This window comes from Littorina saxatilis, linkage group LG13 (genome assembly GCF_037325665.1).
Source record: "Littorina saxatilis isolate snail1 linkage group LG13, US_GU_Lsax_2.0, whole genome shotgun sequence".
NCBI classification, from domain to species: Eukaryota; Metazoa; Mollusca; class Gastropoda; order Littorinimorpha; family Littorinidae; genus Littorina; species Littorina saxatilis.
Genome location: NC_090257.1, coordinates 41,254,756 through 41,280,276, shown reverse-complemented (window position 1 = coordinate 41,280,276; position 25,521 = coordinate 41,254,756). Strand labels below are relative to the sequence as shown.

The following is a 25,521-nucleotide window of genomic DNA, read 5'->3' as shown; positions in this document are numbered from 1 at the left end:
AGGAAATGATTGCCTTATTATTTTCATGCATTTACAGAGTGTTTCTTAAGCTTGGTGCTGCTTTGTTGTGGTAAATTGTGCAGTAGATTACACTATGTGTTTTGAAAAGCAAGCTGCAGACTGCACACATGACAGAGTGTTTGCAGTGAGGTGAACATGCATGTTCCTGCTGCAGGTGATAGACATGCACAACGACCTGGGCAACGAGTGGGTCCGCTTCCAGCAGTCCCTGATCGACGCTGAGGTCATGCTGAAGAAACACAAGGTACGGTTGCTGTTTGTCCTGTATGAGTACACGTCACTGCTGTTTGCTACTTGGTATACTTGTGTTGAAGTTTGTCTGAAGCTAGACAAAGAAGAGACTGACTTAGCGTGGGTAGAGGGAAATCACACACACTCCGCTGCTTCACAGTCATTGGTCCAAGAGTAGTCTGGCATTCTCTGGCACTACTCAGCGATTGGTCAATGTGTTACCCGTTAATATGCATGAGGTTGAAGCAGGGGGAACTGATTTCCCATAAACCTCCTTGTTACTCACAAGACTTTTTAGATACTGTCTTTTTCTGTTGAAAAAAGTTGGCTGCAGTGGTATTGCGCTCCTCATTATATTTAGTCAAGTTTTGACTAAATATTTTAACGTAGAGGGGGGAATCGAGACGAGGGTCGTGGTGTATGTGTGTGTGTGTGTGTGTGTGTGTGTCTGTCTGTCTGTGTGTGTGTGTAGAGCGATTCAGACTAAACTACTGGACCGATCTTTATGAAATTTGACATGAGAGTTCCTGGGTATGAAATCCCCATACGTTTTTTTCATTTTTTCAATAAATGTCTTTGATGACGTCATATCCGGCTTTTCGTGAAAGTTGAGGCGGCACTGTCACGCTCTCATTTTTCAACCAAATTGGTTGAAATTTTGGTCAAGTAATCTTTGACGAAGGCCGGGGTTTGGTATTGCATTTCAGCTTGGTGGCTTAAAAACTAATGAGTGAGTTTGGTCATTAAAAATCTGAAAATTGTAAAAAAAAATTTTTTTTTATAAAACGATCCAAATTTACGTACATCTTGTTCTTTATCATTTTCTGATTCCAAAAATATATAAATATGTTATATTTGGATTAAAAACAAGCTCTGAAAATTAAAAATATAAAAATTATTATCAAAATTAAATTGTCCAAATCAATTTAAAAACACCTTCATCTTATTCCTTGTCGGTTCCTGATTCCAAAAACATATAGATATGATATGTTTGGATTAAAAACACGCTCAGAAAGTTAAAACCAAGAGAGGTACAGAAAAGCGTGCTATCCTTCTCAGCGCAAGTACTACTCCGCTGATCTTGTCAATTTCACTGCCTTTGCTGTGCGCGGTGGACTGACGATGCTACGAGTATACGGTCTTGCTGCGTTGCATTGTGTTCAGTTTCATTCTGTGAGTTCGACAGCTACTTGACTAAATGTTGTATTTTCGCCTTACGCGACTTGTTGGCTCACGTAAGTGTAGCCTATGCGATCATAACTTTGTCTGTCTGTGCGTGCGTGCATGCGTGCATGCGTGCGTGCGTCTGTGCGTGTGTATGTCTGTGGTAGAAACTCTAACATTTGAAGACGTCACATTACATTGACGTCACATTATGACGTAAGAGGGTTAGACGTCACGCGAAGGAAGTACTGACAGTCTCGGTCATTATTATTTTGAGCGCGCCGAGACTAGTTGGCAGTCGTGTCCTGTAAGTAGGCTACATGCAGACAGACAGATCTAGATCTAGTGTCTCGCTTTCTTGCACAGTTTCACCTATGCTCTTTCTCTGTGTGTGTGTGTGTGTGTGTGTGTGTGTGTGTGTGTGTGTGTGTGTGTGTGTGTGTGTGTGTGATTGAGTTTGTGTTACTGTTTGTCGATTTCTTACGTGAGCCTTGATGGCTTCGCCTCTTGTTTTTTATATAGTTTATGTTTCTAACTTAAAAACTGTTTGCCTTCAATGTTAACTTGGCTGGGGTGCATATCCTTCCACATAGGGGTTGAACAAAATGAATGACTGCTAAACAATGGTGGTAATATAAAGGATCAACTGTCTGGATTGCACATGTGTGTCATAAATAAATGGTAGTTGCAGGAATAATAAAGTGCAAGAAAATAGTCTCGTGTGGAAGAAAACGTCTGTCACACGACCAAGTCTGAATAGCAGGTAATGAAAGTAGAACATGATGGGGTATCGGTCTTTTTGCCATGAAGCTTACATTCTTAGATATGGAGGACAGACTGTAACACCTCAGAACTCTCCATAACATTTTATTGTAACTCTGACCTAACAGGAGCGTTTCTGTAGCAACCTGCTGGCGCAGTCACCATCGATAACATTGTGTTGTAACTGTGCCCTAACAGGAGCGTTTCCGAAGCAACCTGCTGGCGCAGTCTGAGGAGTTCAAGAAGCAGGTGGGCAACCTGATGGAGGAGTTTGCCACCAAGGGCCCCTTCACCTCCACCATCCCCACGGCGGAGGCGCTGCAGGCCGTGGAGGTCATCCGCCAGCAGCTGAACACGCTCAAGGACCAGGAGCAGCAGCTTAGACGCGGGCTGGGCATCTTCAAGATCGACCAGCCCCCGTCCAAGGAGATTGCCGCTCTGGAGAAGGTAAGCAAATTTTCTTCTTCTTCGTTCATGGGCTGAAACTCATGTTTTTGCACAAGTGGGTTTTTACGTGTATGACCGTTTTTACCCCACCATGCAGGCAGCCATACGCTGCTTTCGGGGGAAGCATACTGGGTATTTTCGTGTTTCGAGTACACACGAAGGAGAATAAGGTACTAGCAGGTCTGCACACAAGTTGACATGGGAGATCGGAAAAATCTCTCCCCTTAACCCAGTAGGCGGCTGCAGCCAGGATTTGAACACACGACCTTCCTATTAGGAGGCCGATGTCTTATCCACCAGGCCACTGCGCCAGTCAGGTAAGGACATGGGGGGGGGGGGGGCTTAGACGTGGCCTGGGCATCTTCAAGATCGTCCAGCCCCCTTCCAAGGAGATTGCTGCTCTGGAGAAGGTAAACAACACAAGAACTAATACTGAAATTACATTTCTTTTTCTGTGAAAATGTGAAATACTTTAGAGTATAGTAGGAAGCATCTTGCTTGGAGATGGAATGCCAAGCAAGAAAAGAGCAGGAAACTGCTGCCTATAGTCTAAGACTCTCTGCTTAATAAGGTCATTACTTTTCCGCTGTTGGACTAGGGATGGACAGTAAACCATAAGCACTTGATATAAACATTATGTTATGGACTGTATGATCCTACTACATAACATCCGTCGCGATATAACCTTCGTGGTTGAAAACGACGTTAAACGCCAAATAAAGAAAGATTACATAACATTCACCAGCCAAGTAATGTTGACTGTGTGTTGTGCTGTCCCAGGACCTGGAAACGATCGAGACTATCTGGCAGCTGACGCAGGAGTGGGAGGGCAACTGGGGAAGCTGGAAGGTCGGCAAGTTCACCGAGCTGCAGACCAACGAGATGGAGAACCAGTCTGTGTCCATCTTCAAGAAACTCAGCAAGTTCAGCAGAGAGCTCAAGGTAAAGCTTTGTTTTCAATCAATCTTCATCAACACCATACAAAAACAACAACCAACACAATTTTTCCATAAATTTGAGAGCCAAATTTATATCACTTTCAAAAAAAGTTTTGCCAAAAGATTTGAACTTTATGCACATGTTTTGCTAAAACTTTGTATACAAGCTCATCTTAGTTGTTTACATTAGCGTGCAAACTTGTATGAAAAAGGGTTGATAAACACAGGAAACATGATTTTCATGCCATGTGCCCCCTTCAGGGCAGCCATAGTCCGTTTCCAGGGAGTGTGTAGAAAGAGATGAGTGCTTTGAGCATCATTAACACTTTCAACGTGTTTATTCAGGACAAGAAGAGATGAGTATTTTGAGCGTCATTATCACTTGCAACGTGTTTATTCAGGACAAGAACTGGGAGATCGTGGAGACCAGCAAGGCACGCGTGGATCAGTTCAAGAGAACCATGCCGCTCATCACTGATCTGAAGAACAAAGCCATGAGGCCGCGTCATTGGGACCAGATCCAGGTAAGTCTGCCCTCATTCATTCTTTTGACAAGGTTCTGTCATGTCCGTTCTGTTTCTGTGATTAATTCTTATTTCATATTTTTTCTTGTTAAACATTGTTTGTGTTTGTGTTTTTATTCGTAACAACCAGTCTTGCTCTAAGGACTATGTCCGGTCAGGAATAAAAGCTGGTTCGTGTGTATGACTGTGTACGTAACTGTTATTAGAGTGCCTTGGCCCCCCTCTAAACACGCACACACACACTCAAACACACATTCCTGCACGCAAGGGTATACAAACACACACAAATACCTCCATACTTCTTTACATTCCCTCTCTTTTTATCGCAACAGACAGAGATGCAGAGACAGTTCGACCACGGCTCAGAGGACTTCACACTGGAGAAAATCATCGAGTTTGGTTTTGACCAGTTTGCCGAGCAGATCGGCGAAATCTCAGGGGCAGCCACCAAGGAACTGGCCATTGAACAGGTCAGTAGAACATACATAGGTGGGTAGCTCAGTTGGTAGAGTACTTGACTTGTGATCCTAAGGTCGCAGGTTCAAATCCCGGCAAGGACGGACACAGTTCTGTCATATGAGCGTTGATGCGTTGAGCTGTCGTTATGCGCCATACATGGCCCAGCTCATCCGGCTTCAGCGTGTTTTTATATCGGAGTGATCCTTCTCCTAGACTGGTGGCTTTACAGGGCTGTCGAGTCCAGTCTACCCGGCTATTTCGCCATAGCTGGCTGGTTTGTTTATCTGAGGTGACCTTCCCCAGGGCTAGAACTTAAAATGCGGCTCTTGTTCGCATGATGCTCCCGTCATTGGACACCTGGGGTATTTCTTGAGTGTAACAGTGCCACCTGTTTCCTCGCCCCATCCTGTTGGAAGCACCGCCAGTTGGTCCGCGACTGCTTATTCGTCCTGGCAAGCCTGGCTTATTTCGCAGCTAACCTCCATATCTGAAGGCCATCACACTATCCGCCACCTGTGAACGCGCCTGGTTGGGGGTGGTCGCCCCTACTGTCCCAGGGGACACAGTTCAACTTTATGTGCCGACTCGGAGACAGTATCAATGTCCCACCACTGTGTTACCACAAGTGCAGGTGGCTGATCACACCTAAACACGCATACACCTGGTAGCGCAACCTTTGTTGCTGCTAGCTTTCCACTGAGAGGAAGCGACCCGAATTTCCCAGCATTGGGATAATAAATGAAATGAAAAAAACCCATTGAGAAACAGCAAGTACTATCCTTGAGGGGTCAGGACGACCCCGTTCCTCCACTGAGAGGCAGCGACAAATAGCCGGTGTGAAATTATCAGCCATCAAAGGCTAGGCCCATGCGCTTACCTAAATTCAGTGTACAGATTTCAGATAGAAACAATGAGGTTATGGTACTTGCTGATTGCCTCCCCTGGAGACCTTTTTTGAAAATCATTTTATAGGTTTTGGCTAGTTGCCTTGATTTGTATATTTGGATTCAATAACATATTCTTACCTCAACTCACATAGTTAGCATTAACTTCAGTTTATTGCTTAGGTATTGAAGTAGTACTCTACCCTGGTAAAGGGGGGAGGAACCCCCAAAAGAAATAAAGTCCTAAAGGACGGGAGTTTCCTCCCCTAGCTGCCGCCCGCGCCCTCTATAGGCCGCCCGCGCATGCGCGGATCCCGCCAACAGGCGTCATTCCACCCACTTCAACACTATTGTTCAGACGTGTGTCGTTGGTACTCTGATTATTCTCTTGGCCTTTTGTGGAAGGCCATCTGTCCTGGTTTCTGCAGAGTCTCTGGTAAGATTGTTCCTTTATTTCTTCGACGCGTTCTTCGAATTCGAGTTTTCTTCGAGTTCGTTTCGAGAATTTACGAATTTCGCCGCGATTATCACCACGTGTCGGTATTCGTTTTTTTCAATGGCTGACACAGCTAAGAACAAGCCTCCTTCTCTCCTCCCTTCTCAGGGAAGGAGCAAGACAAATCCAAATCTAAAGCTAAGACTCGCACGCCGAACTCTTCCGCAACGACTAAGCCTTCAGCCGTGCCAGAAAAATCCTCCGTGCAGGTGTTCGACCCCGCGACTAAAAGTCCGCGCGAGTCTCCATTGATTCAACTTCTCATGCACCGGTCTTTTCACCGGTTTCGCGCTCACCGGTTCCTCGCCCTAGCGAGATCGTCACGCGTAAAGAAATGCTAGCCATGTTTGCCACGCTAAAACAGGATCTGCAGTCGATGCATGCGGCTGATAAAAGCGTGCCTCTCTCGCCGGTCGCTTCCCGCCCTGTCGCGGTTAGCGTCCCGTCGATTTCGCAGCACGGCGCGGTTAACGTCCCGTCGATTTCGCAGCACGGCGCGGTTAACGTCCCGTCGATTTCACGGACTCGGCCTTCGGCCACCATCACGTCGGCCGACATCGGGCCGAATTTTTCCGGTCTCTTGCCTTACTCCCCTGGCCTTCCAGGAGAGTTCGCGTTCTCCGCTCCGCCTGCCGCTAGCACTTCGGCGGAAGATGGCGGTGGTGGGGGTTCCCATCTTTTTGGGGGCTCTCACGTTCCCTTTTCCCCTGGTCGGGGGTCTAGGACGGCTTCTCCTCGCCTGCATTCCGCCCCTGTGGCGGGTGTGCCGGGGAGCGGCGCCGCTCGTCAGCCTGCGCCCCTGTGTTCAGCTTCAGCTGTTCCAGCCTCTGGGGGGGCAGGCAGCAGCACCTCCCTTGCCCATTCGTGGCTCGGGGGGTCCTGCGTTGGCATCAGCACCTTCCTTGCCCGGTTGCGGCCTGGAGGGTCCTGTCGGCGGTCATCGGCCTGTGTCTTTCGGATTGTCGTCCTTCCCTGTGTCGGTTGTGCCGGGGAGCGGCGCCGCTCGTCAGCCTGCGCCCCTGTGTTCAGCTTCGACTGTTCCGGCCTCTGGGGGGCAGGCAGCAGCACCTCCCTTGCCCATTCGTGGCTCGGGGGGTCCTGCGTTGGCATCAGCACCTTCCTTGCCCGGTTGCGGCCTGGAGGGTCCTGTCGGCGGTCATCGGCCTGTGTCTTTCGGATTGTCGTCCTTCACTTCCGGTTGTGCTGTGGCTAGCACTTCCGGCGGAGGACAGCGCACTGGAGTGTTCGATCGCAGTGACCCTGCTTTCCCTCTTCCGGTGTCGCACCGACTTCCGACCGCGACTTCCGGTTCCGTCTTTACGGTTCCGGCGTCCGCTTTGTCGCCCTCCACTTCCGGTTGTGCCGTAGCAAGCATTTCCGGTGGAGGTCAGCGCATTGGCGTGTTCGGTGGCAGCGACCCTGCGTTTCCGCCTCCGGCGTCACACCAACTTCCGGCCTTGACTTCCGGTTCCGTTTTTTTCGGTTCCGGCGGCTGGCACTTCCGTCCTTGGGCAATTTCCGGTTTTTCCGAGCTCTGCCCAACCGACCTTGGCCACTTCCTCCCCTGCCGAGGCGTGGGTTTCCGGTTTCCCGGACTCCTATGTGGAGGGCGATCAGGAAGATTATGTGGAGGAAATGGACGCTGAGGACGAGCGCTCCGAATCTGACCCACCTTTGTGGATTCCCAGCAAACTTGGACCTACTCTGGAGTTGGCCGCTGAGGTCACTTCACGGTACTTCCCTGAAGGCGTTTCTGCCCAATCTGCTTCTGCCGCTCCTCCTCCTTCCGCCTGGGCGGATTTCGCAGCCGCGGGTGACACTAAGGCTCGTTTTCGTTTTCTCGAATCGCCTTCGGTGTCGTTCGCCATGGCTCAGGTGTTGGGTGCTGACCCTGCATCTCCCTTCCCCTTGTTGGCCGCTCATGGCAATGCTCCCGATTCTGATCAGCCCTGGTTGGCTTCGGCACACACAGGCAACGGCATACCAGCCATCTCTAGAAAATCGCGGCTTCCGGGTAAGCCCCTCTCTCTCCTCTCCTCGTTCTCTTTGCCCAAGGCACCACTTCCGGTGACACCGGAACTAGCTCGCCTGCGGCACGACGGCTACAGTCGTGAGAGATCCTCTGTCTGCACAGAACAGAGTCTCCTGGGGTTAGAGGAGACTGGACGCTCCTCTCTCGAGCTCTCATCCTTAGCGGAGACGCTCATCCGCTCGTTGACGAGAGCTTTTTCATCATCCATCGATCCTTTTAAGTTTCGAGATGATGCAGTGGAGGCCGACGCGGCCATGCTACTGGCGGCTCTCGCGAAAGTCACGGATACCCAGATGACTAACGCAGCGCGCCTCTACTCTCAGGTTGTGTTTTGGAGACGCGAAGCCTTTCTGCACGGTTCTCGTCTGACAGACAGAGCCACCTTGGACTCTTTGCGAGTCTCTCCCTTTTCGGAAGGGGCGTTGCTGGGCTCTCGGTCACTGGACACTCTTCGCCAGCAAACCGAAGAAGCCCGCGACCAGCAGGTGGTTCGGTTGTCCGAACTTGCACTCAAACAACAGAGCAGCAGAAGGAATAAGGACTCAGCACCACGCGGTCCTGCTCCGGCACCTGCCAAGTCATTCGGGCATAGAGCTCCTCCCGCCGGAAGGGGCGGCGCACGGCCCCGCCCTTACCAGCGCAAGCCTTCCTTTGGGAAGCGGGGGTCCGGGCGCAAGCCCCACCCCCAATGATACACCCCCGATCCAGTCACCCCCCCCGCCCTCCACCCCTTCGGTGGCGGGCAGCCTCTCCCGGGCCTTTCCAGCTTGGCTGTCTCGGACGGACAGTCTCTGGATCAAGGGGGTGATTCGATCGGGGTTCCGTCTCCCTTGGCAGGGAGACAAAGCCCCGTTGTTCAGAGCGCCCTCCAACTCCCGGTTTCCGGTCAGCCCCGGCGATCGAGAGGTGATTCAAGCGGAGATCTTCCTATTACTACAAACAGGCAATAGAAGAGGTTCTCGACCACTCCTCCTTGGGCTTTTTCGGACGAATCTTCGTCATGCCCAAGGCTTCCGGAGGTTGGCGCCCCGTATTGGACCTCTCTCCCCTGAACCGCTTCTTGAGAAAGATTCGGTTCACCATGGAAACTCCTGCAGACGTCCGGGAGGCGCTTCGCCCCGGCGACTGGGTGACGTCCGTCGACCTGACGGACGCCTACTTTCACATCCTCATGCACGAGGCGGACAGGAAGTGGCTCCGTTTCGTCTGGGGAGATCGAGTGTTCCAGTTCCGAGCCCTACCCTTCGGGCTTTCTCTCGCCCCCTGGGTGTTCACCATGGTGGTGCGCCAGTTCTGCGCCCTTGTGCGGCTGCACGGCGTCCGCCTCAGGGTGTACCTGGACGATTGGCTTATCCTTCACCACCAAGAAGTTCTTTGTCACCAGCACACCCAGTTTGTCCTTGCCCAGGCACAGACTCTTGGCTTTCAGATCAATCAGATCAAATCCGAGTTGTCGCCTTCCCAGACATTCTCTTACCTGGGCTTGGTATTCGACATATGCGCATGGACAGTCCGTCCCACGCAGCGTCGCATAGACAAGCTGCAGGTCCTTCTGGCTTCCCTGTCGGGGCAACAGGGCACACAAGCGCCCATTTCAGGAGGCCCTCAGCTCAGCCTGGAACCCGACTTCACAGGGGTGGGATGTGGAAATCCCTCTCGGGCATTGGTTTCGGCAGACCACTCTTCAGTGGATGAATTCTGCCTGGCTCACGCAGGGAGTGCCCATAGCGCTACCTCTTCGCTCAACGCATCTCTTCTCGGATGCGTCTCAGAAGGGCTGGGGAGCTCACCTGGACACACTCACGACTTCCGGTCGGTGGTCCCCGGAGCAGCAGCTTTGGCACGTCAACCGCCTCGAGCTCGAGGCAGTCTTCTTGGGACTTCAGCATTTTGTCTCTGCCCTTCAGGGCAACCATGTGTTGATCCATACCGACAACACGACGGTAGCTGCTTACCTCAACAAGCATGGGGGCTCTCGGTCTCAGCTGTTGTCCACTCGTGCCTGCGAGATCCTTTCTTGGTGTGCTCACCATCAGATCCTGATCTCAGCTCGCTATCTGCCCGGCTGTCTGAACGTCCTGGCCGACGCTCTCAGCCGCTCCTCTCAGGTCCTCCACACGGAGTGGACCATCACCCATCAAGCGCTCCTGCGTCTTTGGGCGCAAGTAGCGCGCCCGAGGATTGACCTCTTCGCCACGAGATTCTCGCGTCGCCTCCCAATCTTTGTCTCCCCCATCTCCCTCGGGGGAGTCATCGCGAGTGTGCTAAAGGGCGCGGCCCTCAGTTCTGCAGCGGCAAGGACTTCGGTCCCGGCTTGGGATGTGCTTCTGGTACTAGAATTCTTGCGCTCTAGTTCCTTCGAACCAATACAAAGCGCTAGCCTCTCTAACCTTACGCGAAAGACGCTCATGCTAATGCTGCTCGCTTCGGCGCGAAGAGGTAGTGAGATACACGGTCTTTCTGGCCTAGACCGCGACATCGCCTTTGAAAGCCACGGCTCCATCTCTTTGCATTTTCGGCCCGATTTTCTTGCAAAGAACCAAAAACCGGACCAGCTTTCACCAGTGATCTCCATCCGGCCTCTCCGGGACATTTTAGCCCCCGGTGATCCGGATCTCTCGAACTGCCCGGTACGGGCACTTAAAGCTTATTTGTCCCGCACAGCTCCGCTCAGATCAGCTTCTCAAAAATTTGCTTTTCATTTCGCTGAACAAAATGCGAGATAAGGACATAGCGAAAACCACGCTCACCAGATGGTCTTCCACACTCATTAGGCTCGCATATCAGTGGTGGCAGACACAAGGGGGGGGGGCAGTCAGTTCTCCCTCTAAGATCACCTCGAACTCACGAGGCGCGAGCGTGGGCAACATCCCTTGCAGTCCTCAAGTCTGGCAGGATGGCGGACGTACTCAAAGCCGCCTATTGGACATCCCAGGACGTGTTCCTGAGTTTCTACCTCCGCGACATTGCGAGCACTCGGCCGGACGGGACGAGCTGCCTCCCAGCAATGGTTGCCGCAGGCCAGATTCTTCCCAGGGACTAATGTGAGTATCCCACCGCCTTTATGTGCAATCTGCTAACTATGTGAGTTGAGGTAAGAATATGTTATTGAATCGAAAATTTCTAAGATAAATTTTCATTTAATTAATATACTTACTCAACTCACATATCTTATACCCTCCCAACCTTCCCCGCTAACATTCTATGTGTTATGGGTGTGTGTTTCGTGGGGGAATGACGCCTGTTGGCGGGATCCGCGCATGCGCGGGCGGCCTATAGAGGGCGCGGGCGGCAGCTAGGGGAGGAAACTCCCGTCCTTTAGGACTTTATTTCTTTTGGGGGTTCCTCCCCCCTTTACCAGGGTAGAGTACTACTTCAATACCTAAGCAATAAACTGAAGTTAATGCTAACTATGTGAGTTGAGTAAGTATATAAATTAAATGAAAATTTATCTTAGAAATTTTCGATTTTGTGTTGAAAAATATATTTCATTCCATTTTTCAGAAGTCAAGGGATATGAACACTTTTTTTTCTTCTCAAGAGTATGCAATTTGTCATGGTTGTAGTGCTTAAATAATAATGTATTGAAATGTATGCATTTGTGTTATTCAGGGTCTGGCGTCCATCACTCAAACGTGGGAGGTGACTGAGTTCGACATCGCCCCCTACAAGGACAAGGGACACTTCAAACTCAGGTCAGCCCACTCTGGCCTTTTCATCTTTGTTCTTGTTCAAAAAGCAAGAAAGGTTTTAAAGAATGTGTTACGTTATTGCGCAACAGTGTGACTGTGAGCACCAGGCTATTCGATGTACAGGGAGACTACTCTCCCCACTTCCTCTCTCTTGCTTCCTGCATAAAGATACGAGCACATGGAACGAAGACTCCGTGTTTTATGTTGAATCTTTGAATGTATGCTACGCATAACGCAACATGGTGGCAGCGCAAGGTAACTTGAAACCCTACGCTCAACATACGTGCTGTTGGCATTCTGTGAGTACTCTCTAGTCTAGTGGAATGAACTTTTCTTTGCGCCGAATGTAGGGAGCAGTTCCTGATCCACGACTGTCGTACAGCTGTGTTAGCTATCGTTTGACGAACTTTGACTTTTCTTCGTGTCTTAACAACACACGTTTATGAGAAATGGCAGAACATCGTGACAACCAACCTCAACAACGTCACACGGCCAGGGTGAATCCCCCCCCTCCGTTAAACGTAAAGAAGGGAGGTGATGACTGGAAGATGTTCAAACAAATGTGGAACAACTATTGCGTCATAACGAAGCTAGAACCAGAGAGTAACGCATACAAACGAGCGCTATTCTTGCATACACTGGGACCTGATGGTCTAGGAGTGTACAATGGTATGCACCTTGAGGAAGAGCCGACAGTAGCGGACATCATTGCAGCATTTGATGCTCACTTCATCGGGAAAACGAATGAGACCTACGAGCGATACATGTTCAATAAGAGGGAGCAAAGGCCGGATGAGACCGTGGAAGAGTACATAGCAGCATTGAGGACTCTTGCTGCAACTTGTCACTTCTGTGATTGCCTAAAAGACAGTCTCTTGCGAGACAGGATTGTCTTAGGAATCCGAGACAGCTCGACAAGAAAAAGACTACTCCAAGAAGCAGATCTGAGCCTTGAGTTGTGCATCGACATGTGTAGGGCCGCAGAAGCCACATCACAGCAACTAAGGACCCTGAAAAGGGAAGATGAGACTGCAGAAGCATGCAGTGTAGCTCAGAAGCAAAACCAAAGCCGGAACTTCGGGAAAGTTATCCACAACTGCAAGTTTTGTGGACAAAAGCACCCTCTGAAAAAAGAGCTGTGCCCAGCATGGGGGAAAACCTGCAAGGTCTGCAAGAAGAAAAATCACTTCGGAGTGGTGTGTGCAACTGCGAAACACAGAAAACCAAAGAAAGTGAATGCAGTTGGATTTGATGAAACTGACAGTAGTGAAGATGAAACTCTGCTTGCAGTGAATGGAAGCAGATGCCGCCAGAGCAAAATCATCAAAGCTGAGATGACAGTGGATGGGAAAACCATAGTCTGTCAGATTGACTCCGGTGCGAGCGTGAATGTCATGCCAAAGAAATACGTGAAGAAAACCAAGTTCATGACTCAGTCCAAGACGAAGCTACATACTTACGACGGGACAGTCATTACACCCTTGGGGAAAACACAGTTGACACTGACAAACCCAAAGAATGAGAAACACTACACAGCTGAGTTTGTAGTAGTTGATGAAGACCTCATGCCGCTAATAGGGAAGAAAACGTCTGAGGATATGAATCTGATCACCGTACACTACGAGAACCTCGAGAGCATCATGAACGTTGAGCAAGACCAACTCGCAAGTTTTGCTGATGTTTTTGAAAACAGTGTAGGAAGTCTACCTGGGGTCGTTCATCTTGAAGTTGATGATACAGTGGTACCAGTCATCTCGCCTGCCTGTCGAGTGCCGTTTGCCATGAAGTCAAAGGTGAAGGCAGAACTGAATAAACTGACTAAGAGTGGAGTGATCACAACCGTTGAAGAGCCTACAAGCTGGTGTAGCAGGATGGTAGTCGCCACGAAGAAATCTGGTAGTCTACGCATCTGCATTGACCCGAGACCGCTTAACAAAGCACTGAAAAGGGAACACTACACTCTGCCTGTCCTGGAGGACATCCTACCAAAGCTAGCACATGCCCGTGTGTTCTCCAAACTCGACTTGAGCAACGCATACTGGCATGTACATCTGGACGAAGAATCCAGCCTGCTGACGACGTTCCAGACTCCGTATGGTCGTTATCGATGGAAACGACTACCCTTCGGCACCTGCGTCAGCAGTGAACTTTTTCAGAAACGACTGGATCAAGCCATAGAAGGACTGAATGGCGTGATCAGAGTTTCTGACGATATCATCGTCTATGGAGAGGGAGACGATGATGAGACAGCTCAAGCAGACCATGACCGAAACCTACACAGATTGTTTCAGAGATGCAGAGAAGTAGGAATGAGGCTAAACAGAGAAAAAGCGGACTTGAACAGAGCTGAAATCTCATTCCTAGGTCATCTCGTGACGAGGGACGGCCTAAAGATCGACCAAGAGAAGGTCGAGGCTGTGCTCAAGATGCCGGAACCAGAAGACGTGGAAGGTGTCCGACGCTTCTGTGGATTCGTCAACTACCTGGCAAAATTCTTGCCGAAACTGTCTGACGTTTTGGAACCCATCAGACAACTGACTCGAACTGATGTGGTCTGGACCTGGACACCGACTCATGAGAAAGCGTTCAAAGCAGTACAGAAGCTAGTGACAGAAGCTCCAGTGCTAGCCTTCTACAAGCCTGAAGAACCTATCACAATCCAATGTGATGCAAGTCAGACCGGACTTGGTGCTGTCTTGATGCAGAATGGCCGCCCGATCGCATACGCCAGCAGAGCACTGACAGAGACAGAAACTAGGTACGCTCAAATCGAGAAAGAGATGCTGGCCATAGTGTTCTCCTTGGAGAAGTTCCACCAGTACACATTCGGGCGCCAAGTTGAAATAGAGAGCGATCACAAGCCTCTAGAAGCCATTCTCCAAAAACCCTTGTCTGCCGCACCTCGGCGACTCCAAGGTATGATGCTACGAATCGAGAACTACAACATCACTGTCCATTACAAGAAAGGAAAAGAGATGCACCTCGCTGATACGCTTTCACGAGCATACATCAATGCCCCCAGCCGTCAAGAGGATTTTGAGTTCGTCAATATGGTGAGTTTCCTGCCCATCCGGGAGGAAAGACTGGCGAAGCTCAAGGCCAGGACGGAAAACGATGAAAACCTCCAGCTTCTCAAGACGACCATCATGACTGGTTGGCCGGACGACAGAAACGATCTACCAGCCACCCTCACTCCTTATTTTCACTTTCGTGACGAAATGACAGTTCAAGATGGACTCATCTTTAAAGGAGAAAGAGTCGTCGTTCCTGAGTCTATGCGTGGAGAGATGAAGACAGCTGTTCATTCTACTCATTCTGGAATTGACGGATGTCTGAAGAGAGCCAGAGAGTGTCTGTTTTGGCCCGGCATGTCGGGAGACATTAAGAACTTCATTTCAACCTGTGAAACATGCAACACTTACCAAAGCGCCAATCAGCCAGAAACTCTCATGCCACATGAACTTCCTTCTCGTCAGTGGGAGAAGGTAGGCGTCGACCTCTTCGAACTCGACAGGAAAGACTATATGGTGACCACTGACTACTTCAGCAACTTCTGGGAGATTGATAGACTTGAGAACACTACTTCCTCTACCGTCATCAAGAAGTTGAAAGCACACATTGCCCGCTATGGTTCCCCATGCATTCTAGTCAGTGACAACGGTCCACAATTCACCTCGGAGAACTTTCAAGAATTCGCACGTTCTTTCGACTTCGAACACAGAACGTCAAGTCCCTATAACAGCAAAGCAAACGGAAAAGCTGAATCATCAGTCAAGACTATGGAGAGGGAGACGATGATGAGACAGCTCAAGGCTTTGCTGAGGAAGAACAAAGAAGGAGACCAGTTCCTAGCTCTACTGAACTACAGGAACACTCCTAGCCAAGCGACCGGGACTAGCCCAGCACAGCGATTCTTCAACAGAAGAACCAGAACACTGCTTCCAACAACAGCAACACTCCTGAAACCAAAGGTAGACTTAGACGCCGAAAAGAAGCTGCGTGCACACCAGAAGAAGCAGAAGACCAACTTCGACAAAGGAGCCAAAGACCTACCCCCTCTTGAAGAAGGCGACACTGTACGTATGCAGCCCTTTACTCTAGGCCACAAGAAGTGGACGAAAGCTGTCGTCACCAAGCGCCTCGATGATAGGTCATACGAGATACAGGCCAACGGCTCGCTGTACCGTCGGAACAGAGTCCACCTGAAGAAGACTGCTGAGAGCGCCAGCCCAGAACCATCAGCTGACTCCGCCTGCAATCGCCCGCAGCAACCGCCACCTACACCATGCCCTACTGCTACTGAGACCACCACTACGCCACAGCCGCCGGCGAAGATGACCCCGCAGCGACATCAACCAGAGGCTCCGGTGAAGCCGTCCAGCCCCAGCAAGATCCCAGTCAGCACCAGATCTGGCCGTACAGTCAAGTGCCCCAAGATGAAAGACTTTGTATATATCGCCGATAAATGATTCGAAGCGCGTGTACGGAAACAGCAATGAAATGAACATTATACAGACTCTTAATACTCAAAGTCGGTATTGTTTTGAATTCGTTTCGAGCTCGTCCGTCGTTAGAATGTCGTGTCGAATTCGCGTACGCGTATCGTTTCGGAAATCGTTTCGGATTCGAGTGTTATTTTGGATTTTTGTTTATTTGACTAAGCGCTCGAATTTTCTTTAAACAAAGAGGGATGTTACGTTATTGCGCAACAGTGTGACTGTGAGCACCAGGCTATTCGATGTACAGGGAGACTACTCTCCCCACTTCCTCTCTCTTGCTTCCTGCATAAAGATACGAGCACATGGAACGAAGACTCCGTGTTTTATGTTGAATCTTTGAATGTATGCTACGCATAACGCAACAGAATGTTTGATTGAGGACCGAACGAATCGTTCACTTACTGGAAACATTTTTGTTTCCATATCTGTACATTTTGTTTGCATGTCTTCTTCGTGGCTTGTTCCCTCCCAGTTGGGTGGAACCCAGTAGTTCTTCGTGCACGTCAGCCCAGGATACTGATAATTTAACATAATTCTCACTTACTGTAGTTTATATCAGGAGCGCTTACTTCCCTTGTTGGGGTTCTGATTTGGCCTATATGGTCCGCTGGACCCAAAAAGCAACAACTAACTAACTTACTAACTAACTTCCTTTTTTTTTTTTAGATCTTGTCATAAGCATTCTTCCCCACATGGTTGTGATTGTGTATTTGTGTGTGACGTCACAGGAGCACAGAGGACGTGTTCGCTGCCCTTGAAGAAAACCAGGTGCAACTGTCGACCATGAAGGCATCTCGCTTCGTCAAGGCGTTTGAACAGGAAGTGGACCAATGGGAGAGAACTCTGTCACTGATTCTGGAGGTGACGGAAATGCTGCTGACTGTGCAGCGACAGTGGATGTACCTGGAGGTTTGTCGAGATTTTATTTTGTGTTTGTGCTTGTGTTTGTGCTTGTGTTTGTGCTTGTGTTTGTGCTTGTGTTTGTGCTTGTGTTTGTGCTTGTGTTTGTGTCTGTGCTTGTGTTTGTGTTTGTGCTTGTGTTTGTGTTTGTGCTTGTGTTTGTGCTTGTGTTTGTGTTTGTGTTTGTGTTTGTGCTTGTGTTTGTGCTTGTGTTTGTGCTTGTGTTTGTGTTTGTGCTTGTGCTTGTGTTTGTGTTTGTGCTTGTGTTTGTGTCTGTGCTTGTGTTTGTGTTTGTGCTTGTGTTTGTGTTTGTGCTTGTGCTTGTGCTTGTGCTTGTGCTTGTGTTTGTGCTTGTGTTTGTGTTTGTGCTTGTGCTTGTGTTTGTGTTTGTGCTTGTGCTTGTGTTTGTGCTTGTGTTTGTGTTTGTGTTTGTGTTTGTGCTTGTGCTTGTGCTTGTGTTTGTGTTTGTGCTTGTGTTTGTGCTTGTGTTTGTGTTTGTGCTTGTGCTTGTGTTTGTGCTTGTGCTTGTGTTTGTGCTTGTGCTTGTGCTTGTGTTTGTGTTTGTGTTTGCTTTTTTCTCCTTGAGCTTTAAGGCACAGTCCTTCTGATGAACTGCGCCCTGCCCTGCCCTGGCCTGGCCTGCCCTGCCCTGCCCTGCCCTGCCCTGCCCTGCCCTGCCCTGGCCTGCCCTGCCCTGCCCTGCCCTGCCCTGCCCTGCCCTGGCCTGCCCTGGCCTGCCCTGCCCTGCCCTGCCCTGGCCTGCCCTGCCCTGCCCTGGCCTGCCCTGCCCTGCCCTGCCCTGCCCTGCCCTGCCCTGCCCTGCCCTGCCCTGCCCTGCCCTGCCCTGCCCTGCCCTGCCCTGCCCTGCCCTGCCCTGCCCTGGCTTTTACTTTGTAGATCATCCCTCTGCTTGGACCCATACCAAAATAACAACATCCTGACTGCATCTTGTGCAGAGTCACATTTTTTTATGAATGAATTTCACAGATTACCACCAGTATCCGTTCAAAGTTTAATTCAGTCAACAAATGTTCAGTTTGCATAGAAAGCAACTGTGCTGGAGATTTTTGATGTTTCCAAGAGGAGGGATGTTATTGTACTATGTAAAGCCAGGCCAGACCCGAGATGGTGAGCTCAATGTTTTACACTGGGAGGGCTCTGCCTTTAAACTACTACAACTATGATACTAGACATGTGCATAATGTGGGGTTGTTAAGCAGTTTAGATCTTAAGTTGATCTTCTAAGGATAAGATTTTTTAATTTTTTTTATATAGTTCACAGATTTTTAATTCACGACAAGACTGATCTACTGGGCAGATTCATGACTGCTTCAGAAAAATTTAGATCAACTTATTATTTCATTGAATATAGTGTCTTCAAAACAAATTCAAGATACTGAGCACAGAGATTTTATAAATAAAGTGTGATTCTTAGGGAGCGTAGAATGGTTTTGACGTCTGCTTTCAGTGGTGAGAGATTATGCAGCTTGCTGTCCTACAGGCCTTGTTGGAGTGCCTATCAAGGACTAGATAACATGATTTGACTTCTGCTGTGCAGTTGGTAGTGAGATTGTTGTGTTTAATCTTCAGAACATCTTCCTTGGGGAAGACATCAGGAAGCAGCTTCCCAGAGAGTCGGCTGAGTTTGACGGGGTCAACAAGAGCTGGAAAGAGATCATGACACGACTCAACAGCGGGAAGAACGCACTGCGAGGAACGCACCACCCTGGTACCATCAACTTTTTTTTCTTGTCATATATCATTGCCTGTTGAGATGTGATAAACAAAGGGAAGTAAGCACTCTAAGTGCATGCGACATGTGTGTATATGTATAGATCAGCTTATTATTTCATTGAAAATTCACTGCCTGTTGGTTTGAAGTGCACACGCAAGCACAAGACTAAGTGCATGGAAAAGACCCTGTAATCCATGTCAGAGTTCGGTGGTTTATAGAAACTTGAAACTTCCCAGCATGCTTCCCCCTAAAGCAGCATATGGCTGCCTGAATGGCAGGGTAAAAAGGATCATACACGTAAAAGATTGTGGGAGATTCAGCCCATGAACAAAGAAGAAGTGTTCTCATTGCTGTTGAGCTTGACTTACTTGACTTATTCCTGTAGACTCCCTGTGGAGCATAGGGCCGCCATTGCTGTTGAGCTTGTGGTTTATGCGCAGTTGTCGTGCTGTGTGTGTGTCCACCAAAGATGATCCATTCATTTTGCATGTCTCTCCCCTGCAGGTATCCTGGAGCAGCTGAACGAGATGAACACCAAGCTGGAAGAGATCCAGAAGTCTCTGGACATGTACCTGGAGACCAAGCGCCAGATCTTCCCGCGATTCTACTTCCTGTCCAACGACGACCTCCTGGAAATCCTGGGTCAGTCCAAGAACCCTGAGGCCGTTCAGCCCCACCTCAAGAAGTGCTTCGACAACATCAAGTCACTCAAGATGAGCAAGGTAAGGAGCTGTTGCTGCTTTCCTTAATTCAAACTCACCATAATTGGCATTATCTGGGGGGGGGGGGGGGGGTATTCAGTCTTCTTCTTCTTCGTTCATGGGCTGAAACTCCCATGTACACTTGGTTATTTTGCATGAGTGGGTTTTTGCTTGTATTATCATTTTTACGGTGCCATTTAGGCAGCCATACACCAATTTTGAGGGAATGGTGTTCATTGATGGTATGGGTTAAAAATAGAGCACACTTGCTACATTGTACTGTACATGGTTCAGTGGCAGGTCAGGACACTTTGTACTGTACCTGGTTCAGTGGCAGGTCAGGACACATTGTACTGTACATGGTTCAGTGGCAGGTCAGGACACATTGTACTGTACATGGTTCAGTGGCAGGTCAGGACACATTGTACTGTACATGGTTCAGTGGCAGGTCAGGACACATTGTACTGTACATGGTTCAGTGGCAGGTCAGGACACTTTGTACTGTACATGGTTCAGTGGCAGGTCAGGACACATTGTACTGTACATGGTTCAGTGGCAGGTCGGGACACTTTGTACTGGACATGGTTCAGTGGCAGGTCAGGACACTTTGTACTGTACATGGTTCAGTGGCAGGTCAGGACACATTGTACTGTACATGGTTCAGTGGCAGGTCAGGACACATTGTACTGTACATGGTTCAGTGGCAGGTCAGGACACTTTGTTCATTCACAGTTGCTCCACTCTGTCCATTTGGTGGGGAAATTGATGGTTGGTGATTTGTAGACCCATGTGAATACAGTTGTGGGTTTGTGTTTCAGGCTGATTTCGTGATAACTTCTTATGAGCAGTTATATTGTCTATGAACTAATGCTGAATTGATGACTTGTGGGTTGATGTGAATACAATTCAATTCAATTCAATGAATGCAACAAACAGACATTTTTCTTTTGGCTCGTGTACGAGATAACATCACATAAAAACACACTCCCAGAACATATAGACACATAAAAGTACACATCAATACACACATAACCCAAACCACACATATCCATACCCGCACCCTCGCATACATCCTCGTACATGCTCTCGTTTATCCTTTATAATTGTTGGGTTTGTGTTGCAGGCGGGTCTGACACAGAAGTGGGAAGCTGCGGGCATGACGTCCATGGAAGGAGAGTACGTCGAGTTTGGTCACGCTGTCTATCTTGAGGGCCCCGTGGAGGTCAGTAGGTCACACAGTTTCTATATTTCTTTTGCAGGTACTCAGACACACAAACACACACACACACACACACACACACACACACACACACACACACACACACACACACACACACACACACACTTAAATTTTCTTTAAACATGCACTAATGTTTGCTGTGTATGGTACAGGCCTGGCTGTGTGATGTGGAGAAGACGATGCGATGGACACTGAAGGAAGTGCTGAAGAACTGTCGCCTGGCCCTTAAGAAGAGTTTGACCAAACGTGACAAGTGGATCAAGGAGTGGCCCGGACAGGTACGTGCTTACACACTGCAGGCTTGACCATTGTGCAACTCGCTTTCATTCAGCAGATTCCATTTTCTCCTATAATGTGAGGACCTGGCAGTTAGAGGAAACTTCTTGATTGAAGACTCACCCCCCCCCCCCCCTTTTTTGCTTTTTTAAAACCCTGGTTCCTCAGATTTTTTGCTTATAATGTTTGTAGTTTGACCTCTTTTTGAAAACCAGCATGGTTGGCCTAGTGGTAAGGCGTCCGCCCCGTTATCGGGAGGTCGTGGGTTTGAACCCCGGCCGGGTCATACCTAAGACTTTAAAATTGGCAATCTAGTGGCTGCTCCGCCTGGCGTCTGGCATTATGGGGTTAGTGCTAGGACTGGTTGGTCCGGTGTCAGAATAATGTGACTGGGTGAGACATGAAGCCTGTGCTGCGACTTCTGTCTTGTGTGTGGCGCACGTTATATGTCAAAGCAGCACCGCCCTGATATGGCCCTTCGTGGTCGGCTGGGCGTTAAGCAAACAAACAAACAAACTCTTTTTGAAAACTCCTTTTTGAAGACCTGATTTTTGTTCCTTAATATTTCAGCTCACTCACCAAGCATTAATTGTCATACTTATGGGAATTGTTCCAGTTGTGTATCATTGTGAGCTAGATCCAGATGTGACGAATTGTTAAGAGTATGCTAAACACAACGCTAAGCTATACAGGTAAGAGATGGTAGGATTGGTGGATCTCACATGTAGAAACAGTGCCTGCTCTTTCTGTAAATCAACGTTCCAAAATTCAGAATAAAAAAACAAGAAAGGTAAGTTGTTGGAACGTTGTTATTGAATAACAACGTTCCAACAACTTACCTTTCTTGTTTATTGATTTTGCTCTTTTTGTAGTAAACAATCCAGCTTAGGTAGGAGATTTTGCTGCAAACTGGCCGATTTTCAGCATTTTCAACAGTCTTAAGGGGTCATGTTGTTAGGCTTGTATACAGTCTTGAGGGGTCATGTTGTTAGGCTTGTATACAATTTCGTGATCTTGTCTGTACGTTGATGGGTTGTGTTGTTGCAGATGTGCATCACGGCCAGTCAGATACAGTGGACGCAGGACGTGACCAAGGCGTTGACCAGCACCAAGGAGCGCGGAGACAAGCGCCCACTCAAGAGCCTCAAGAAGAAGCAGGTCATCATGCTCAACAAGTTCTCCGAGGCCATCCGCGGAAACCTCACCAAGATCCAGCGCCTCAAGGTCGTCGCCTTGGTGACCATTGAGGTGCACGCCCGTGACATCATCGAGAAGCTGATCAAGACTGGCTGTAACGACATCAACGCTTTTGATTGGCTGAGCCAGCTGCGTGTCTACTGGGACAAGGTTTGTTGGCTTGTTTAATATTTATGTGTTTTTGGAGTTGATTTGTTCTTGTTCATTATTTGGTTGCCATTTACATACTCATTTTTATTTTGTGTCAATTCTGTAATGAAATTGGTTTGAAAATTGGTTTGAAAAAAACCACCACAAATTGTGTGTGTGCATGCAGATAGTGTGTTTCTGATCCTTTCTTTCTTTATTTGGTGTTTACGTCGTTTTCAACCGTTCAAGGTTATATTGCGACAGCTGTTTCTGATTGTTTCTGATTCATATTAATTATGACAAAGGTGAGTCGCATAAGCATTTGCATTTCTTGTGGATATGGATATGCACAAATGGTAATAAAGCCTGTTTACGCGGAAAGTGTTTGAAAGTTTCTTTTTTATGTTTTCAGGAGTACGACGACTGTGTGGTCAAGCAGACCAACACCCAGTTCCAGTACGGCTACGAGTACCTGGGCAACTCTGGCCGACTGGTCATCACGCCCCTCACTGACCGCTGCTACATGACTTTGACCACCGCCCTTCACCTTCATCGCGGCGGCAGTCCCAAGGGGCCGGCAGGTACGGGCAAAACAGAGACAACCAAGGACTTGGGCAAAGCACTCGGCATGTACGTCATCGTCGTCAACTGCTCCGAGGGACTGGATTACAAGTCCATGGGACGCATGTTCTCTGGTCTGGCCCAGGTAAGGGAACAGTTTTCAAGCGCAGCCCATTTACCCCTATTGCGTGGAAAGTAACTGTCAATTTCAAACTTGAAAAAATTGTAGCAAAGTAACTGCTACAAGTTTTCTGAACTTATAAATGCTTAAACATCGCAGAAAGACAGCTATGCTATGCTATGCTAACTTGGTTTTTGTGTCCCCAGAACTAGTGTCTTTTTGGGACATAACGTGGTTATAAGCTAGGAAGAAAGACAGTAGTAGTAAAATTAATATTATAAGTCCTACGTTTTTTTGCCATTAAGGACTTGAGTCTTCTTCTGCGTTCGTGGGCTGAAACTCTCACGTACACTCGTGTTTTTACACGAGTGGAATTTATGTGTATGACCGTTTTTACCCCGCCATTAAGGCAGCCATACGCCGCTTTCGGAGGAAGCATGCTGGGTATGTTCGTGTTTCTGTAACCCACCGAACTCTGACATGGATTACAGGATCTTTTCCGTGAGCACTTGGTCTTGTGCTTGCGTGTACACATGAAGGGGGATAAGCCACTAGCAGGTCTGCACATAAGTTGACCTGGGAGATCGGAAAAATCTCCACACTTAACCCACCAGGCGGCCGCGGCTGGGATTTGAACCCTCGACCTTCCGATTAAGAGGCCGATGTCTTACCACCCCGCCACAGCGCCCGTCAAGGACTTGAGTGTTAATCCGCTTTTTAAAGAAAGACAGAAGAAATGGAAACAGATATGTGTCATAGGTAGCATTGTGTATAGCAGGTGTTTCAGGGATGTGCATTTGGGAGCTTGAGTAGGCGGGATTGGGCGCTCTGGAGATATTAGGGTTAATTATGTATCAGCTACACAATCACATGATCTTATTAGAAACAAAAGATAAATAAATGCTCTTCATATGCAGACAACAGCAGTAAGAGTCAATCAGAAACAGGTTTGGGACTGGTGTAGGATGTGGGACAGAAACAAAGGGAAGTAAGCACTCTAAATTTACTCGACAGCACCAGTAAGTGAGAGTTATGCAAAGTCTGATTTGGGACTGGTGTAGGATTTGACAGTTGAACTCGGATAGTGACAAATCTGGTTCTGTTAATGGCAAAAATTAGATGTACTCTTGACTTCAGATAGATTTTTTGATTTAAAAACAGAACAATTTTACCCAACATCATTGTGACAGGTAGTTTTCAAGGTGAAAGTATCGGTAATAGGAGGGTCATGTAGTTTTCTGTTGGTAACTCTTGACGCTTATTACTTGCAGACTGGAGCTTGGGGTTGCTTTGACGAGTTCAACCGTATCAACATCGAGGTGCTGTCGGTGGTGGCCCAGCAGATCCTGTCCATTCTCAGCGCCCTGGCCGCCAACTCTGAACGCTTCGTCTTTGAAGGTCGTGAGATTGACCTTGTCTGGTCTTGTGGCATCTTCATCACCATGAACCCAGGTAGAGTGCTTTGTGTGTGTGCTCTGTGTGTGTGTGTGTGTGTGGGGGGGTTGTTGGACGGTGTTTGTGTGTGGGTGGGGGGGGGGGGGTTTGTTGGACGGTGTTTGTGTGTGGGTGGGGGGGTTGTGTGTGTGTTTGTGTTCGTGAGTCAGTTTGTCTGCCCATGTCTGTCCATGTGTTTCTATGTGCGTATGTTAAAGTGTGCCTCAGCAACTTCTTTTCCCTTGAAGGCCAATTGTTCAGTCCCAGCCATGCAAAATAGAGAACTTGTTAAAAACTACAACTTTTGATATTCACAATCCTTTACCTCAAAAGTAACACACACCAAGACACAAAAAAGTTACAATCATAAACTTGTGACACCACCATTTGACACAATTTGTACTGTCACAGACAAAGATCCCAGTTTGACAAACTGAGCAGTTACCATGGTTATGGAGACTACATGTGATGTTACTGTGCAGGCTACGCTGGCAGAACGGAGCTGCCAGACAACTTGAAATCCATGTTCCGTCCCATCGCCATGGTGACTCCTGACTCCAACCTGATTGCTGAGATCATCCTCTTTGCTGAGGGCTTCGGCAACACCAAGGTATGGCTGTATTCATTTAGACTTTTGAGAATTGTCCATGTTCTTACAGAAACATCGACCCCAGTGTGACCTTAAAATTCTGCAAGGGTCATCTGAATCTTGATTCAAACTAAAGGAATACAATGTTTGATGGAGAAAAAAAATGTATGCAAAAAGAAGAATTAAGTAACAAAAATGTAGGAATTTGAACAGACTCAGGAGTATTTGATGGTGGAAAAAAAAAGAACGAATTGAGAGAGAACGAGGAGAAGACAATCATCTCGATATCAGAGATTTTTACGTGAGAAAAAGAGAGAGAGAGAGAGAGAGAGAGAGAGAGACAGAGAGAGAGAGAGAGAGAGAGAGAGAGAGAGAGAGAGAGAGAGAGAGAGAGAGAGAGAGAGAGAGAGAGGAAAGAGAAAAAGAAAGAGAGAGAGGTGAGCCTCCAAAAGCCTTGGGAGAAAACTCTATGTAATGCATAGCCTTCAG

At 48.3% G+C, this 25,521-nt stretch overlaps 1 protein-coding gene across 2 annotated transcripts in view; it reads left to right on the top strand.

The window, feature by feature from the left end:
- The window catches only part of LOC138945765 (dynein axonemal heavy chain 2-like), a 155,923-nt gene that overhangs the window by 49,781 nt on the left and 80,621 nt on the right, over window positions 1-25,521 (top strand). For both annotated transcript variants that reach the window (XM_070317277.1, XM_070317276.1), the window contains 15 exons: window positions 176-265; window positions 2,377-2,625; window positions 3,406-3,567; window positions 3,965-4,087; window positions 4,420-4,557; window positions 11,571-11,653; window positions 16,878-17,058; window positions 18,640-18,778; window positions 19,289-19,506; window positions 20,609-20,707; window positions 20,878-21,003; window positions 22,049-22,348; window positions 22,740-23,033; window positions 24,281-24,461; window positions 24,926-25,053. In XM_070317277.1, coding sequence (XP_070173378.1) covers window positions 176-265; window positions 2,377-2,625; window positions 3,406-3,567; window positions 3,965-4,087; window positions 4,420-4,557; window positions 11,571-11,653; window positions 16,878-17,058; window positions 18,640-18,778; window positions 19,289-19,506; window positions 20,609-20,707; window positions 20,878-21,003; window positions 22,049-22,348; window positions 22,740-23,033; window positions 24,281-24,461; window positions 24,926-25,053 — 2,511 coding nt within the window. The remainder of the gene's footprint in view (window positions 1-175; window positions 266-2,376; window positions 2,626-3,405; window positions 3,568-3,964; window positions 4,088-4,419; window positions 4,558-11,570; window positions 11,654-16,877; window positions 17,059-18,639; window positions 18,779-19,288; window positions 19,507-20,608; window positions 20,708-20,877; window positions 21,004-22,048; window positions 22,349-22,739; window positions 23,034-24,280; window positions 24,462-24,925; window positions 25,054-25,521) is intronic.